The following is a 15,449-nucleotide window of genomic DNA, read 5'->3' on the forward strand; positions in this document are numbered from 1 at the left end:
CTTGAAACCTATATAATTTTACTAATCATTGTCACAATAAATACATAAATACATAAACAAACAAGCAAACAAACAAACAAGGAGCCATGTCTGACCTCAAGAGCTTTCCGTTCTAGCTCTGGCTATGACTTCATGGTGAGCTTAACATGGTCAATGGAGGTGGAGATGGCATCTATCGTCTAAAGGTGTCCCCCAATGCCATTTATCCCCAGCTGAGTTTATGGGATAGTCTGGCTCCCTAAACAATTCCATTTGATTCAATTCAACCAGCACTCACTAAGAGGACTAAAGATAATTTAATAAGACACAACCCCTGCCTTCCAGAAGCTTAGGATCTAGAACTGAGGCTCAAGTCCCATTGGAAAGAGACTATCTCATCTTCTCTTCTCAGCTTGGACTGCCACAGGGAGGTGAAGCACCAGGAGTGCCTGTGACAGCAGCTACTCCACAAGGGCCAGCCACTCACCGCCAAGATCTTGAGCGAGAAGCCCACGTAGTCTTGCCATGCCACACACAGGACGTAGGGCAGGTACAGCGTGAAGTAGATGATGCCCCCACAGGCTGCTGCCAGGTTGGCTCTGGAGAAGAGTGTGCTGATCAGGAAGCACTGCAGGATGGTCACCACAGCGAACACGGACAGAAAGACAAACACCACGCTGGGGTCACTGTAGGGCAGGAGGTTTCCTAACTGGGAAGGAAGAGATCCAATGAATATGGTGCTTCAGCCAGCAAGCATGTCTCTGCACGATCTACGCGAAGAAGCCAGAGCTTATTCCTGTTCATCTTAGAGATAATATAGGAGAACAGTGATGTTTACGTTTTCTGATGAGGACACTGAAGCACAAGGAAGCGAAATGACTAGCCCAAGACCACACAGCAAAAGAGTGGCAGAGTCAGGAACAGAACAGAGCCCAGGGTTAACAGTCAGCAAGGGTCATCTCAACGGACAATTTTGTTGTTTCTCCAAGAAATACTATTACCTCGTTTCTCCTTTTATAAGGACTACGCCTCTTGGCACAAAGGAAACGTTGTGAGAGATGGCAACCTACACGACTTCTCCTTCCAAAAGCCAAGGAAAATGGCCAGGCAATCTTAATAACCCCCTCGATAACCTGTGGAATCTGCATTCCCATAATCATCTAAACTCCTGTGGACTTTCAAGTTTATCTCTAGTAGCTGTGCATACTTGAGCAGGACTTGCCAGTGTGTAGTTGTCCCACAGCCGCTCTCAGGCACCTGCCGCAGGGCCACCCCTCCCGCCCCTCACAGAGCTCAGGCCCTGCAGGCAGACAGCAAAGCAAGAGAGCGGCTTTGACTTGAGCAAGAACTACTCTGCCAAACTGTCGGATGACCTCAGCGAAGTCCTTAGCCTTCCTCGGCCTCATGTCCTCGTATGTGAAATGGGTTAGGAAGGATATAAGACAGCACATGTGATGTGCTTTAAACAGTGCTTGGCAATCAGTCAGTGCTCATTTGTAATGAACAGTAACTAGTATTGAAGTAAACGTTAGTTCCTATCCCACTGCACTCCCCCCTTTTTAGAAACACTTATTTTTATATGGTGCCTCCTGAAATGAAATGCTTGTGGAGAAAGAAAATTGGCATGTGAACTTATGAATGCATGTGGTGACGGTAGAACATCACCGCCCAGAGTCCCCTTCAGCAGACAGCCTCCAGGGATCAACACTTCTGGGTTTATCACTGCTGCAGAAGGCCACCTGGCCCGGGGGAACGCACACTTTCCATGACTGACAGAGGGGCCTGGGGCATGGATGTCAGGGAGCGAGGCCTTGGGGGAACCTAACGGGCTGGCCATTTCAGTCAGCGAGAGATGACTGACAAGCCGTATACACTCCCGAGTACCCATGGGGTTGGCCCTGCGTCGCAGTTCAACTCCTCCCTCCGCTCAATCCTGCATCCTCCCCATCCCTTCCACAGACGCTCAGATGCCAAACTCTGTTTCAGCCTCTGCTTCCAGAAAACCTACCCTGCAGCAATATGTATCCTCCTGATCAGTTTCTAGATATTTCAGAACAATCACCGCCCCCTATGTGTACGGTAATGAATAGTTCTCACATGCTCCCATACACTCTGCCAAGGAGACAGAATGGCATCATTACGTGTGTGCTTACCTGGGAAGTGAGCCCCTTGGGTTTTAGTCCTGCTTAACTGCTAACCAGCCGGGCTGACCTTGGGGACATCACCGCCCCTCTCTGGGCCTCACTTTCCCCAACTATAAAGTGAGGGCATTGCAGGAGATGACATGTAAGACCCCTTCCCTCCCTAAGACTCTCTGCTTTTCTTCTCCTCACACAGCCCGACTCGGGCTGTTCGGGAGTCCCTTACTTTCAGGATGACCACCAGCAGGCCGGCGCTCACGAGCAGGGGGATGAGGCTACTGATGAACCAGCTGAACCACAGGATGCCGTTGTCCAGGCCCATGATACGCATGGTCTCCTTCAGCCGCGCCTCCTTCTCGTACACGATGCCCTTGATGATCACAGCCACGGAGTAAATCCATGCGAGAGTCATGAAGAGGGGCATTGACCGGCTCATCACCCGCAGGAAGCTGGAGGCCCCAGGGAAGGGGTAGGGGGAGAATTAAAGACAAGTGTGAGCCAGACTCAGGGGCCAATGCCTCCGGGCCTGCCATGCAAGAGAAAGTACCAGACTGAGCCAAAGACGAGCAGGCGCTTGGACTCTGAAACATACAGGTTATCTCATCAAATCCTTCATGAGCAGTAAAGAAAATCAGACTAACAAAGTCTCATTAGTGATAGAAATTAGACTAACAAAGTATTGCCGAAATAAACTTCTTTGGGGGCTTGCTTTAGCAACTCGGTAACTGTGGAATGTCATTAAGATAAACGTGGGTGATTCTAACGTGCTAATACGGGAAAACCAACTCATTCTCTCATGAAAGGTCAACATCTCCAAGGTCATCTCATCTCACTATGGACCTGCCTTGCACAACCATTATGACAGAGAGTACAGAAATATACAACAGGCAGTTCTTGTCAGTAATATTTCAGATTCCAAACTAGAATAGGAAATGCAGTGAAGCAAAAGGGACAGAGAATCTGGATCCTGAAACTCAAAGTTCCAGCTTTTGCACTTATGCACTTACTGCTAAGTGACAGTAGGCAAAGCTCTTAATGCGTCTGAAATCCCATCTTGTACTCATCTTAAGACATTCTTTCTAAAGTAAATCTTGGCTTAGGGGGTCTTTGGGAAAGTCTTGCTTTGGAAAATTCTGGCTAATCTTTCTGAAGGTGAAAAACAAAGTAATTGCAGCTGCCATGGAAAAGCTAGTGATCCATGCAATGAAACAGATTTTTCAATGCAAAGCAGAGAGCAAATGTGAGGGAGGTACCCTGCTCCTTCCTCAGTCTGATGTCTACACACATACACTTTCTCTCTCTTTCCCTCTCTCTCTCTCTCTCTCACACACAACAACAACAACAACAATAACAACAACAACAACAACAACAAAGAATAAGAGAATTTCCAGAATTTGGAAGACACATTACATGTTTCAGATGCCTGCAAGAACTATACCTCTGCCCAGTCTCTCTTACAAGAAATCATTAGATCTGAAGGCACAGTTCCCACATTGACAACTTGGCAGTAGAGTAGCTAAACACTGAACTATTATCTTAAAAGTCTAAGATTAAAAAGGCCTTGTTCAGTTTTATTTGGATTGTTCCAAAATGTGGTTGACCACTTATATAGAAAGGAAGTAGACAAATTTACATGAAGTCAACCTTTATAGGTCTAGAACGTCATTTCTGCGTTTGGGGAACGTGTGCATGTGCTTGCATTTCTCATGACATATTTTAAACTTGTACATTGGGCGAATTTTGACCAAAAAGGTAGAGTATAAAAAATAAAAGTTCTGGTACCCACAGACAAGAAAGGAAGGAGGATTACCAGGGTGTGTGCCTGTGCGTGTCTCTGATGTGGCTCAAACTGTCAACGACTAACATCTGGCATTTTATTTCCTGAAATCTTCACAGAATTGCAAAAAGAATTTTTGTCCAATATCAACACACATGCAAACTAATTAAATCAAAGCATTCTGTCTCCTCCTTTGGTGTGAGTGTGTGCTCATGTGTGCGTACGTCTACACTCCACCTGGGAACAGTGTTAACTGGTTGACTAAAGATGGTGGCTTACAGGTAACTTACATGTCATCAACGTAACAGGGGTACGGCATCTGCTGCACATAGACACCAGTTTTCTTCTCGGTGCCCGTCAGCACCCTGATGATTGCCTGCTCTACCACATCTTGCAAGTAGGCAAAGCCCCCCCAGACGTACCGCATGTCCTCAAAGGGGTCAGCCCGAGGACCAGGGTCCCAGTACCTGAAACCAAACCACAGGTGCTCAAACATTCCTTAGAACCCAACCCATACAATCAAAAAAAGTTTCATCACTCACAATCCCATCACCACTGTAGAGCCACTGTTTTTAGTTTTGTATCCTACCTCTGGTCTCAGTTGACATGTACACGTCATTTTGAACAGATATAATCAGAATGAGCATACCACGCATGAGTTTGGTTTTTTTCCCCCCCCGCTATTGGATACCTAACCTTGCATCAGCTAGACATACCAAAATGGACCTAACCACTTCCTTTTACATTGATTGCTCCTTTTTATAAAGGATAATGTTAGCACAAGGAACTTAAGGCCTTTTTTCTTCTTTTTTTTTTTTCTTTCTGTTAATTCCCTTGAGTGGGATTGCTAAATCAAAAGCTATTTTATGACCTTTTAAAAAATTGTCTCCGTCAAGGAATGTGCCGATTTCACCAAAATCATGCCACCAATTTGAGTTTCTACCAAACTATTCCATAAAATTAAGTACCCCTAGTCATCGTAACTGCTCTGAACTTCCCCAAGGCTGGCTGGTGTAATGGGATTCAACTTACCCATCCTTGATCTTATTCGTCCTCTCCACATTGTCAATGTCCATGCGGATCTTGTATTTGACATGGTGGGGCAGCTCGACACTGCCGGGAGTAACTCCCGTGAACACGATTCCAGCCCAGAACTTCCTCTCATCCAGCAGCTCCATGGATTTGTTGATGAGCCGAACTTCTGTTGCTATTGGTTCCAGCTTATTCAGGTTGACACACTGAAGGAAGAACAGCCATCATGAGAACTCCGGTGTCCAGAAAAACAAGCAGTGGCCCAGGCAGACCCCATCCTATGAGGGAAGTGCTGAGTGAGTGGCTTGTTTATCCTCACTATAAATCTTCTCTCAAGTCGTTTTCCAATAGTGAACTGAAAATGATATTTCTAAACTGAAATTTAGAGATAAGTTATTAATATTGATTTTTATGGCAGGAAAAGAGGTTGAAACAATGATCGTGCCTCTTATTCCTCTGTTTTCTTACCAATTTTTGAGTCATTAAGAACTAATCAAATAAACAGACCCAAAAAACCTTTTATTTGCCCCTATTAAGTGACACAATTTTTAAGACTAAATTTTTAAACTGTAACCTGTCCAATTAGAATTTAGCTAAATTTCATAAACAATGCCTTAAAGGGCTGCTTTGTTGCCATTAGGTATCGGGATATCAAAACAGTGGGAAACCTAGAAGACAATGGATAGAAACACTCCTGAGTCAGACAGAATAAAGCTAGAGTTAGGTTTGTTTATTTACTCATTCAGTCATTCAACTAACATTGAGTGCCTTTTGTACACCAAGCTCTGTGTTAGGTGTGAGGAATACTATTGCAAATCAGACTATACATGATTTCTAAACGTTCCTCCAATCTGATTTACTGCACCATCTCAGAGAAAAAAAGCCCCAGTGTTTTCTAAATGATCCACAGAACAGATCCTCACCTCCATGAAGCGAGATATGGTCCGGATTGCCTGGTTGGTCTCATTGAAAGCCTCTCTCCAGGTGTACACAGAGCCATTAGCTGACGGGACAGCCTCTGGGTGTTTGGCCAGAAATGCCATGATATCTTTGGCTGTCCAGTCTAAGCCGGCCAATCGCTGTTCCCAAAAGTGGTCATTGCTTCTGCTGTTCAAGAGCGTCTGCCATTCCAACGAGAAAGCATAGCAGTAAACACCAACAACATCTTGATGAGCACATGTGATTTACAAAACCCTGCACATACTTGTACATTGTCTCTCTTTTTTTTTTTTTTTTTACCTCACAGAAAACTGTGAGGTAAATAACAGTGTCCCCACTTTACAGATGAAAATATTGGGGCTGAAAAAGTAAAGAACATGATTTTAACCAAGGCTGTGTCATAGTGCTAGTCTGAAACCAGAGTCCATGTTTTCCACTGTACCAAACAGGCTAGCTTATCAGTATTAACTATAGTAATAATAATATAGTAATTCGATTGTTATATTGAATTAGTTATATGTTTTACCTCATAGAAAGAAGGTATCTTCAATAGCTCCCATTTTACAAAAGGGAAGAATGACATTCACAGAGGTCAAGTGCCTAATATCAGGTTACCCAGCTAGTGAGTAGCAAAGCCAGGATATGAAACATGGGCTCTGATTCTACTGCACCGTCCCACTGCATTATATTGCCTTCCACGTTTGAGACCCAGTCTGATGACTCCTCATAAAGACCCCAGCTCTACACTGAATGAAGACAAACCCATTTTTGCTGTTTAGTTTGGGAAAATAATGCTGCTAATAAACCAAGTAAAATATGATCTTTCCCAGTTGCAGGATACATGCATCATGATGCAAAGGCCTGTTTTCCATTTCTTGTTCCCTAGCTGGTTGGTTCCCCCTGTGGATCAATATGGAAGAGGACAACCCAATCTGGTGTTCTACCAGTAAGTCCAGAGGGTTGGGGCAGAGGTCTGCACAGATGTGTGCTCCCCTCCCCCCAAAAAATGGGTCAGCTTCAAACTCAGCTCATGGAACAGGAGAAGCAACTACAAAGAGAGGAAAGGTGAAATTCTGGCTCAACCGAAATGGAATCTCTGAGGGACTAAACACTGACTTTTTAAATCAGCCTTATTTCCAATAACATTGCGAGCTTTTTTTTTCTCCCCATGTGGTTTCATATTTATGATTTTAATGGAAGCATAATGATTTTATAGAGCACATATAATTTCATAACTATTCTCATACTGCTAAGCATTTAGCTATCCTATTCCTAATTTCTCACAATAACAATTACTATAGCAATAATATTTTCTCTCCTACAGCGACTTCTTCCTTTGAAATTATTTCTGTAGGATACATCCTGGAGGGTGTGTGGAATGGAGGTATACAGGATAGCACCTTTTCTATGGTTCTTGCAATTATCATCCCAAATTGCTTTCCAATAGGGAATAACAATTTATACTGTCATCAGTAAGATATATACTTTTGTTAACATAAATAGATACAAAAGTGCACCTCACAAAAGTTCACAGGGTATCGGTTAGCAATCTTCAAATTACTTTACTTGGAGACTTAAACTGAATGAATAAGAGCTGAGTGAAGGCATTTGGGGTGAGACCTGTCGTGCCCAATGTGGCTTCTGAGCAATATGGCCAAGGAAGCAAGATCAGAGCAATGTGCCCAGTGAGATCCCTGATCACACAGCCATTCTAGGGTCCTTGAGGGGTAGCCAGGGAGAAAGCAGGGCCTTGATGAAGGCAGCAAAGAGCAGCTAGAGAAGAGAAGAGTTTAGTGTCAGTGGGTTCCATCTGGATCTATGGGGTGATACAGTGGGTCACAGAGCCACAGATAGCAGAAAGATAAGAGCTAACACAGGGTAGAATGGTGGCTGCCAGAGGCTGAGGGTGGGGGAAACTGGGGAGGTCAAAGCTTACAAAGTTTAAGTTATGCAATCTTAAATAAGTTCACATGTATAGCATGGTGACTACAGCTAACAATACTGTACTCCATGCTTGAAATTTGCTGAGCAGTAAAGATGTGAGATGATATATATGTTAACTAGCTTGACTGTGGTGATCATTTCACAATGTAAATGTGTATCAAAACATCAAGTGGTACACCGTAAATATATACAATTTTTATTTGTCAATTATACCAATAAAGCTGGAAAAAAGGGAGGGAGGGAGGGAGGGGGAGAGAGAGAGAGAGCGAGAGAACGAAAGGATGGAAGGAAACAGAAATATCCCACCAGAAGCAGAAGCCTCAGGCACCAGACGTGAGGCTGCAGGGGGTGCGGAAGACTAAGAAGCCCAAGCTTGTGGCGTTAAATAAACACTCCTTCACAGGGAAAGACAAGTTAAAGGAGAATCCTTCAACTTCCAGCCACGGGCTGATGAGTCCCTAGTCCGTGTCTCCCGCCTAAACACCCTCTGCTCTCCAGGACCCAATACCCATCGGCCTATCGGAAATCCCTATCGTCCACCAGGTCAAAATCAAAACCCATCCTGATGCCTCCCTGTCTTCCACCCCTCCACAGTCAAGCAGTCATCAGGCTTCCCCTCCTGCCAGTACCTTGGCCACCCAGTTGGATAACTTCCACCCTGGTCTCTGCCCTCTATCTTCCCTCTCGTCAATCCACTTGTCATATCAGAGTAACATGTCTATATCTCCCCTTGCTTAAAACCCTTTCATGGTCTCCCAGAGCTTCAAGTAAAGGTCCTTGGCCTGACACACAAGGCCCTCCAAACCACATACCATGCCCTTCTCCCTAACTATAGCTGCTACATTTCCTATTGCACATCCTGTGTTCTCCCAGCAGGATTCCTAATGAATGCCATGGCCATGTCTACAAGGCCTTGTCCCAAAGAACAGGCCACACTCTCCATTTAAACACCTACCTGCCTACAGACCAAAACTCATGGAATCCCTTCAAGAGGGCCCCTCGGCATCCTGCAAGACTCAGAAGGCGAGAAGTCCAACAGGGAGAAATGTGGATTCCAAGGAGAGGACCAGAAAGAAGAGGCCTGAGACCATACTTCGGTCTATGCTGCTGCCCATGGCTAGATCATGAAAATCCCTTTAGGAGAGATGGGAGCCCAACAGAAAGAAACCCATACTTGAAGGGCATGCGTTGTTGTTCGTATTATTAGTCAAAAATTACTCAGTAAGTCCATCAAAATTATTGTTCATGTTTTTCTCACTGAAGTTCCTTGGTTTTTAAAGGCCTCAGTTTAAGAATTGTGTATTTCTAATCAGCCTAGTACAACAAAGATGACTCTAGCCTTCCCATCATTGGAAGGTCCCCTGGGTATCGCCCCTCCTAGAGAGAGTTCCTTCCAGGTAGGTACCACCTTTAAAACCCAGCTGCCCCTCTGATCAAGGAGGTATCACGACAAGAAACCTGGCAAAATCCATTCTTGCTTCTTAATAGCAGTGGAAACAAAAGGGAACGTCGTCCCTCACCATGGAGATAGGAAATAGCGTAATGACTCTCTGACTCATCCCAAGGCAGGATGATGTGACTAAATGACACTCAGGCTTAAGCAAAGGAGACACTCTGTTCCTACGCAGACTCCTGCACTTTTGAATCCAGTTGTCTCTAGAGCACTAATCCCTTTCAAGTACATACTTCCAAAACACTAAGTGCAATTGCTCTCCATGTGATAAGGGCAGCTCCTTGCTCACGCAGTGCTTTGGGAGCGAGCATCTCACAGAGGTCTATGGGTCAGACCAGCCCTTTGCTCCACATCTCTGTCCAAGCTCTACCAAGACACAGGTAGGTGAAACAAGATGTTGTGGTTGGCTCTAGAGCCAGAAATGAAAAATTCCTGGGTCCTGCCATCACCAAACTCTTGCTCCAAATACCAGCCTTCACTCAGTTTCTTAGAAAACTGATTTGTGACCACCAGATGCACTTATGCACATGAAAGAGTGTTATCCGTGCACAACCACCTATAGCTCCATGGTGGCTGGTTAGCTCAGTTGGTTAGAGCATGGTGCTGATAATACCAAGGTTTCCGGGTCGATCGCCACATAGGCCACTGTGAGCTGCGCCCTACTTAAAAAGAAAAAAAAAGGTGACAGCCCTGTGGCTTGAGCTCTACTCAATATACCTAAACTGGTTGAACGTAAAGAATTCTCATCTCAGTCACTTCCAGGAAAGTGACCAGAAACTCACTTCTGTAACATCAAGCGGGCTCATAGTGACCAGAGGACACTCACCCGGACCAGGTCCATTTCTTCGCTGCTCTCCATGAAGGTCCAGATCTTGGGGCTGAGCTCTTCCCACATGCCTTCCAAATCATGAAACACTGCCAGTTCCTGGAAGGTCTTATTCACCTGGAGTGAGGCGGGGAGCCAGGGATAGCAAAAACAGAGGAAGAGACGCAGAGACATGAACAATGCAGCTGCCTCCTAAAAAGATGCTGCATCACAGCAGCCCTTCCCTCCTCAAGAAGTGCCTGTCTGCAGCTGTGATCCAGATACCCAAGGCTGGAGAGCTAGCCCTCAACAGTCAGCTCTGGCTGGGTCAGACTCAGGTTCTCGCTCTTTAGAAATCCCAGAAGAGTCAGGAGTATACTCAACATATTCCATCTGAAACTGCCTTTGCCTCTTGGCCAGTAATTCTGGGAGGATTCTGGAGAGGGACATTTGGACCTGGGCAGCTTACCTCAGCCATAACCTGCCTTGTGGCTGGAGTGTCAGGTGTATACAGGATCTTCCCAACAAGCAGAGGCTTCAGAGCTTTCCATATGATACGGGAAAGGGGACTGGACTCCAAATTCTTCATCAAATCATTGCAATAAGGAGCTATGAAGAAGAGAAGAGGCAAATATTCATATGCATGGTCATATACTTATGGGAACTAACAAAGGCTTTGGAGCCAGCCAGACAGTCCTGGGGTCAAATTCCAGCTCTACCACTTAATAGCTACAAGCTATTAAGTAATAAATAATTTCACTGTTTGTTCCCCTGTAAAAATAAAAGTTAATAACATCTACTTGGCAGAGATGTGGCGAGGATTCACTGAAATATTACTCGTAGAGTCCTTAGAACAATGCTTAATAATCAGAGCTTATTACACAACAATGATGGAGAACTCACAACTGAAACGATCTAGAAAGTGTTTGTCCTATGCACAGCCTGCATAATCTAGATTCATACTTTCATGCTGGCCCTCACCAGTTTGTTTTCCTCGAAAACAGCGTGCTGAATTCAGACTTCAGTTTTCAAGGAAAAATTTAAAAATCCCTTTTAATTAGGTCTCAGCAGAAGTATATGTAATAAATGTAATAAAAATCCAAAGTTATAACAGGCAATAGGGTTTGATTATCCACAAGGATTCCTCATTTTTTTTAAAAAAATTTCATTCTGGGGTTTTTTAGATACCAAGTGTCTTCTATGCTGCAAAGACAATATAATTATTATCAGTTTTTTAAAAAGAGTGTTTGTTCACAATTATCTGTTGTACAAACGAAATGTCCCTTGGGTTGACTTGCAAAGCAGAGGGGATGGCATTTCAGAAAACTGCCTATAATGCCATCCCGTTCAGGCTTGCAAAGCAACCTGCAATGTCTTGAGTGTTTTACTCCAGAGAAAAATAAAAGGTTCTTGGGTTACAGTAATGCACAAAAAGCTGCCTCACTCAGTGTCTGAAAGACACACCTGCGGTTGAAAATGGAGAAAGGCTCACTTGCATCAAGTTTTCAAGGAAAAGGACGCCATTGTCTAAAACTGTAACACTGGCTCCTTGCTGTCACTAGGCACAGGACACATTTCACCACCAAACTGCCCAAGTGTGGGGAGCAGATATGGAATTACAAGGTTCTTTAACGCCACCTGGCAGCTGAGAACCAAAAACAAACAGCAGATCAAATGACCAAGTCTGGTGGTAGACACACGCCAGCATTAACAGGTATTTCAGAAGCCATGTGGTTTACCGGAAAAAAGCATGGAGCCAGCACGTCCTGGGCTTAATCCCGGCTCTTGTGGATTAGCTTATGTGTGGCTTTGACCAAGTCATGTATTTAACCTCTCTGAGCCTATAATAAAATGTGGGGTTATAAAACCCTTCCTTACAGGGTTACTGTAAGGGTTAAATGAGATAACTGATAGAATGCATGGTGGATAGAAGTGTTCCCTAAATGTTGGTTTTTATCGTTATTACTGTTATTAAGTTTTTATTATAATAAAGTTTACCTCAAGAGGGGAGGATAAAAGAAGAAGATCCTTGATTACTCTGGGAACCACTTTCCTGCATCCCACAGAAAACTGGGGAGACTGACTTTCAATCATTCATTCATTTGATAAACACACTGTGTACCTGAGATGTGCCAGGCCCCATTCAAAGTGGGGACACTTAGCTAATTAGGAAAGACACTCTCTCCTCTAGGCACTCGGACAGACACATGAACACCCAGTGCTGCTACAGAGGATGAGGGTAAGCACAAGCCAGAAGGTAACACAGGACTGAGACTCCAGCCAAGTAGGGCTGGGGCCAGAGCTTTGGTCTGCACAGACACTCACTCGTAGAATTGTCATAGAAGGTTCCAGCATCCTCCTCGGTGCCATTGCCTCCAAAGAGGGCTTTGTAGTTGTTGTCCTCGTACCAGTTGAGGGACTTGATCTTCAGGCCCCCACCCTCAGGATGGCCACAGACGATGCGGGACACTGCCTGGTAAATCTGGGTAGAGGAGCTGGAGCTGTTCACATTGGTCAGAAACATCACCTCCTGCCGCATGTCACTCCAGCTCCTCATGCTGACCAGCTGGTGTCAGGGACGGGGAGGAAAAGGAGAGGGGAGAGGAGAAAAGGGTGGAGCCAGGGTGGGGGACAGAGGAGACAAAAAAGAGACATCTTATTTTCTGGACCTCTCCAAAGCCACATCCCAGAACACATCTTGTCTGACATCATCGAAGCCTTGTGACCGGATTGCCAGAACCACGCTACTCCGGCTGTGGTCCAGAGACCAGCAGCATCAGTGTAACATGAGAGGTTGTTTGAAACGCAGAGATTCTGGCCTGTCGACCTACAATGCAAATCTTGTACTTTCACAGGATGCCAGGTGACTCCCCTGTACATTAAAGACCGAGAAGCACAGCTTAGACACTAGGGGAGCTCCGGGTGATGGGCTTTATTGCATTGGTTAGCTTCTGGCTTACGGGAGAGCATGCGTTCCCTGTCTGAACAGCTACATATTCATATACGTACTTCAGGAACTGCTCACACTCTGAATCACAGACTCATTTCTGAAACATCTCAAACTTCAATGTGGAAACTGAGGAGAAAAGGTGCTGTGTGTGCAGTCCCCATCCTCGTTAAGTGTAGGGCAACAGAAAAAGCATCAGGTAGGAGATCCCAGCTGGATTCCCAGCTATGTCCCTCATTAGCTTACAGTCTTAGAAAAGTCACTTCTCTAAGGCCCAACTTATCATCAAGATGATGACAGAGTATGGTGAGGAATAAATCACATGATGTGCGAGGGCTCCCCCCCACCCAGAACAGCCCCTGCAGGCGATGAGTCAGACGCCCCAGGCAGCCAGGGGCTGTGTGTGACTTCTACTCTGACAGGCGCTTTGTCTCACACACAAATGTACTCCAGCACCTTGTGAAGTTCTTGGCCCAATTGCTCTTATAATTAAATATTTATAGAGCACTTTGTATTTCCACGCATTGGACAATAAATCATTGACATATCCCTACATTCCTTGAGAAGTCAGCGCGTGTTCTCATCACCCGGAAGACGGAGCCGTGGGGAGTAGAGGGGGCGAGGCTGTGGGATCCTGCACACGCCCTGGAGAAGGCCACGAATCGGACTCCACGTGCCGGGTTTTCTGTCTCTCAGAGCCTGCTGGCTCCTGTGAACAACATGGCCCTGCAAGCTGCAGATCTGACCTGGCCTTCAGGCACTTCAGAGGTGGGTCAGAGGTCACAGACATGTCTCCCTCCACAGAGGGAGCATCTAACACACACCATGAGCACACAATTAGGTGGCCAGCTTTTCCATACTTTATCTTTTCCAAACCTATATCAGGTATATGGATAGAGATGGTCAGACCACCTTTCCTTTTATTGGTGGGTGGAACGGCCCTGGAAAGCTTTAGTCACTCACTTAACTTCTCTTTTCACAGACTGCCTCAGCGCCACCATCTCGCCATGCTCCGATCAAAAGAACAGATTTCTTCCTGCATAAACTCAGCCTATCTTTGGACAGAGGCAGCATAGATGACGCAGTTATTCCAAACTGTTGGCTCTTCCCAGCACCTGTCTTAGAGGCAAACTCCTACTCATTCTTTTCTACCTCAGCTCACGCTGCACACTTAATCAGTGAAGCACTCCTACTCACAGGAGGGGTGGCGATTTGTCCACCAGCCCACGAGAGGCGGCTGGAGACTCATCTGTGGAGAGAACGAATGGCTAACTGATTGGCTGCTTCCTCAACCCCCTGCAATGGCCTCCTCTGCCCTTGCCCCCACCACCATGTCTTCTCAATTTAACAGCCAGAATGTAAGAGGTCTCATACTCTAGGTCACATTCTATGCCCCTCTGCTCCAAACCTTCTGGGCATCCCATCTCACTCAGCAGAAATCCAGCCTGACCAGTCTCCACAGCACTCACCTCCTTCTCCGACCTCTCACCTCCAACCACCTTCTCATTTTATTCTGGCCACACCAGTCTCCTTCCTGGTCTTTAAACGCATTCTTTAATCGCGCCCTCCATTAGTGTCTTTGTATCTGTGGTTCCTCCTGGTTGGAGTGTCCTTCCTTCTCCATTGACACACTGTCATTCCCTCCAGGTTCAACTGTCACCTTATCTGAGAGGACTTCCCTACCTACCTCACTAGCTCCTTTACCCTCATGGCACATTATTTTTCCTCATGGCACGTATCCCTGCTGTCACATTATCCAATACCCTGTCTCCCACCCCACACGAGCCCCACGAGAACAGGGCAGTTAGTGTGTTCACTGCTGAGTCCCCAGCCTCAAAATGGCAGGTTGGTGCTGGGTGGGTAACAGATGCTGCTCCCTGTCCTGTGTTCCCAATCTTATCACCTTCCCTGTCACCCAGACAGGAAGCTCGGGTCAGCTCTGACTCATCTAGATCCATGCAGCTGCCAAGTCCAGTTCCTCTGTATTTTCTTTCTTTGAAGAGCCGCCTATCTATCCTGTTTCAGTTTCCATCAGAGTTCATCAGACAAAAAGTGGGCTAGAGTGGCAAGAACATGGGCTCTGGAGTCCAACAGTCCTGGGTTCAAATCCCAGTTTTGCCAATTAACTAACTAGGTGACTATGGATAAGCTATCCACCTTTTCTGAGCCTCAGTGTCATCTGTAAAATGAGCACAGTAAGATCCACTCATATTTGTCACATGGATTATACAGGGAAATTGGGTGAAACTGCATGAACCAGGGGAGTTCGTCAGAAAATGTTAGGTCCATTTTCCTTCAAGGGTTATTCTTTGGTCAAAACAACCAACTTTCTTTCCAAACACTGAACAGATAAACAAGGGCATGCATTCATTCATTCATTCATTCATTCATTCATTCATCTTCTCCCATTTGTCCCAGTGAAACAGCACATT

The 15,449-nt window shown here is 45.5% G+C and overlaps 1 protein-coding gene across 3 annotated transcripts in view; it reads right to left on the bottom strand.

Annotated features, from left to right (window-relative positions):
• Positions 1 to 15,449, bottom strand: part of ABCA1 (ATP binding cassette subfamily A member 1) — a 122,258-nt gene that overhangs the window by 41,219 nt on the left and 65,590 nt on the right. For all 3 annotated transcript variants that reach the window (XM_033122557.1, XM_033122555.1, XM_033122556.1), the window contains exons 9-16: positions 12,396 to 12,636; positions 10,540 to 10,679; positions 10,092 to 10,208; positions 5,853 to 6,050; positions 4,930 to 5,135; positions 4,188 to 4,364; positions 2,347 to 2,569; positions 467 to 688 (exon numbers count right to left, since the gene is read on the bottom strand). In XM_033122557.1, the coding sequence (XP_032978448.1) occupies positions 467 to 688; positions 2,347 to 2,569; positions 4,188 to 4,364; positions 4,930 to 5,135; positions 5,853 to 6,050; positions 10,092 to 10,208; positions 10,540 to 10,679; positions 12,396 to 12,636 (1,524 nt within the window). The remainder of the gene's footprint in view (positions 1 to 466; positions 689 to 2,346; positions 2,570 to 4,187; positions 4,365 to 4,929; positions 5,136 to 5,852; positions 6,051 to 10,091; positions 10,209 to 10,539; positions 10,680 to 12,395; positions 12,637 to 15,449) is intronic.

Source organism: Rhinolophus ferrumequinum, chromosome 12 (assembly GCF_004115265.2).
Source record: "Rhinolophus ferrumequinum isolate MPI-CBG mRhiFer1 chromosome 12, mRhiFer1_v1.p, whole genome shotgun sequence".
Lineage (NCBI taxonomy): Eukaryota > Metazoa > Chordata > Mammalia > Chiroptera > Rhinolophidae > Rhinolophus > Rhinolophus ferrumequinum.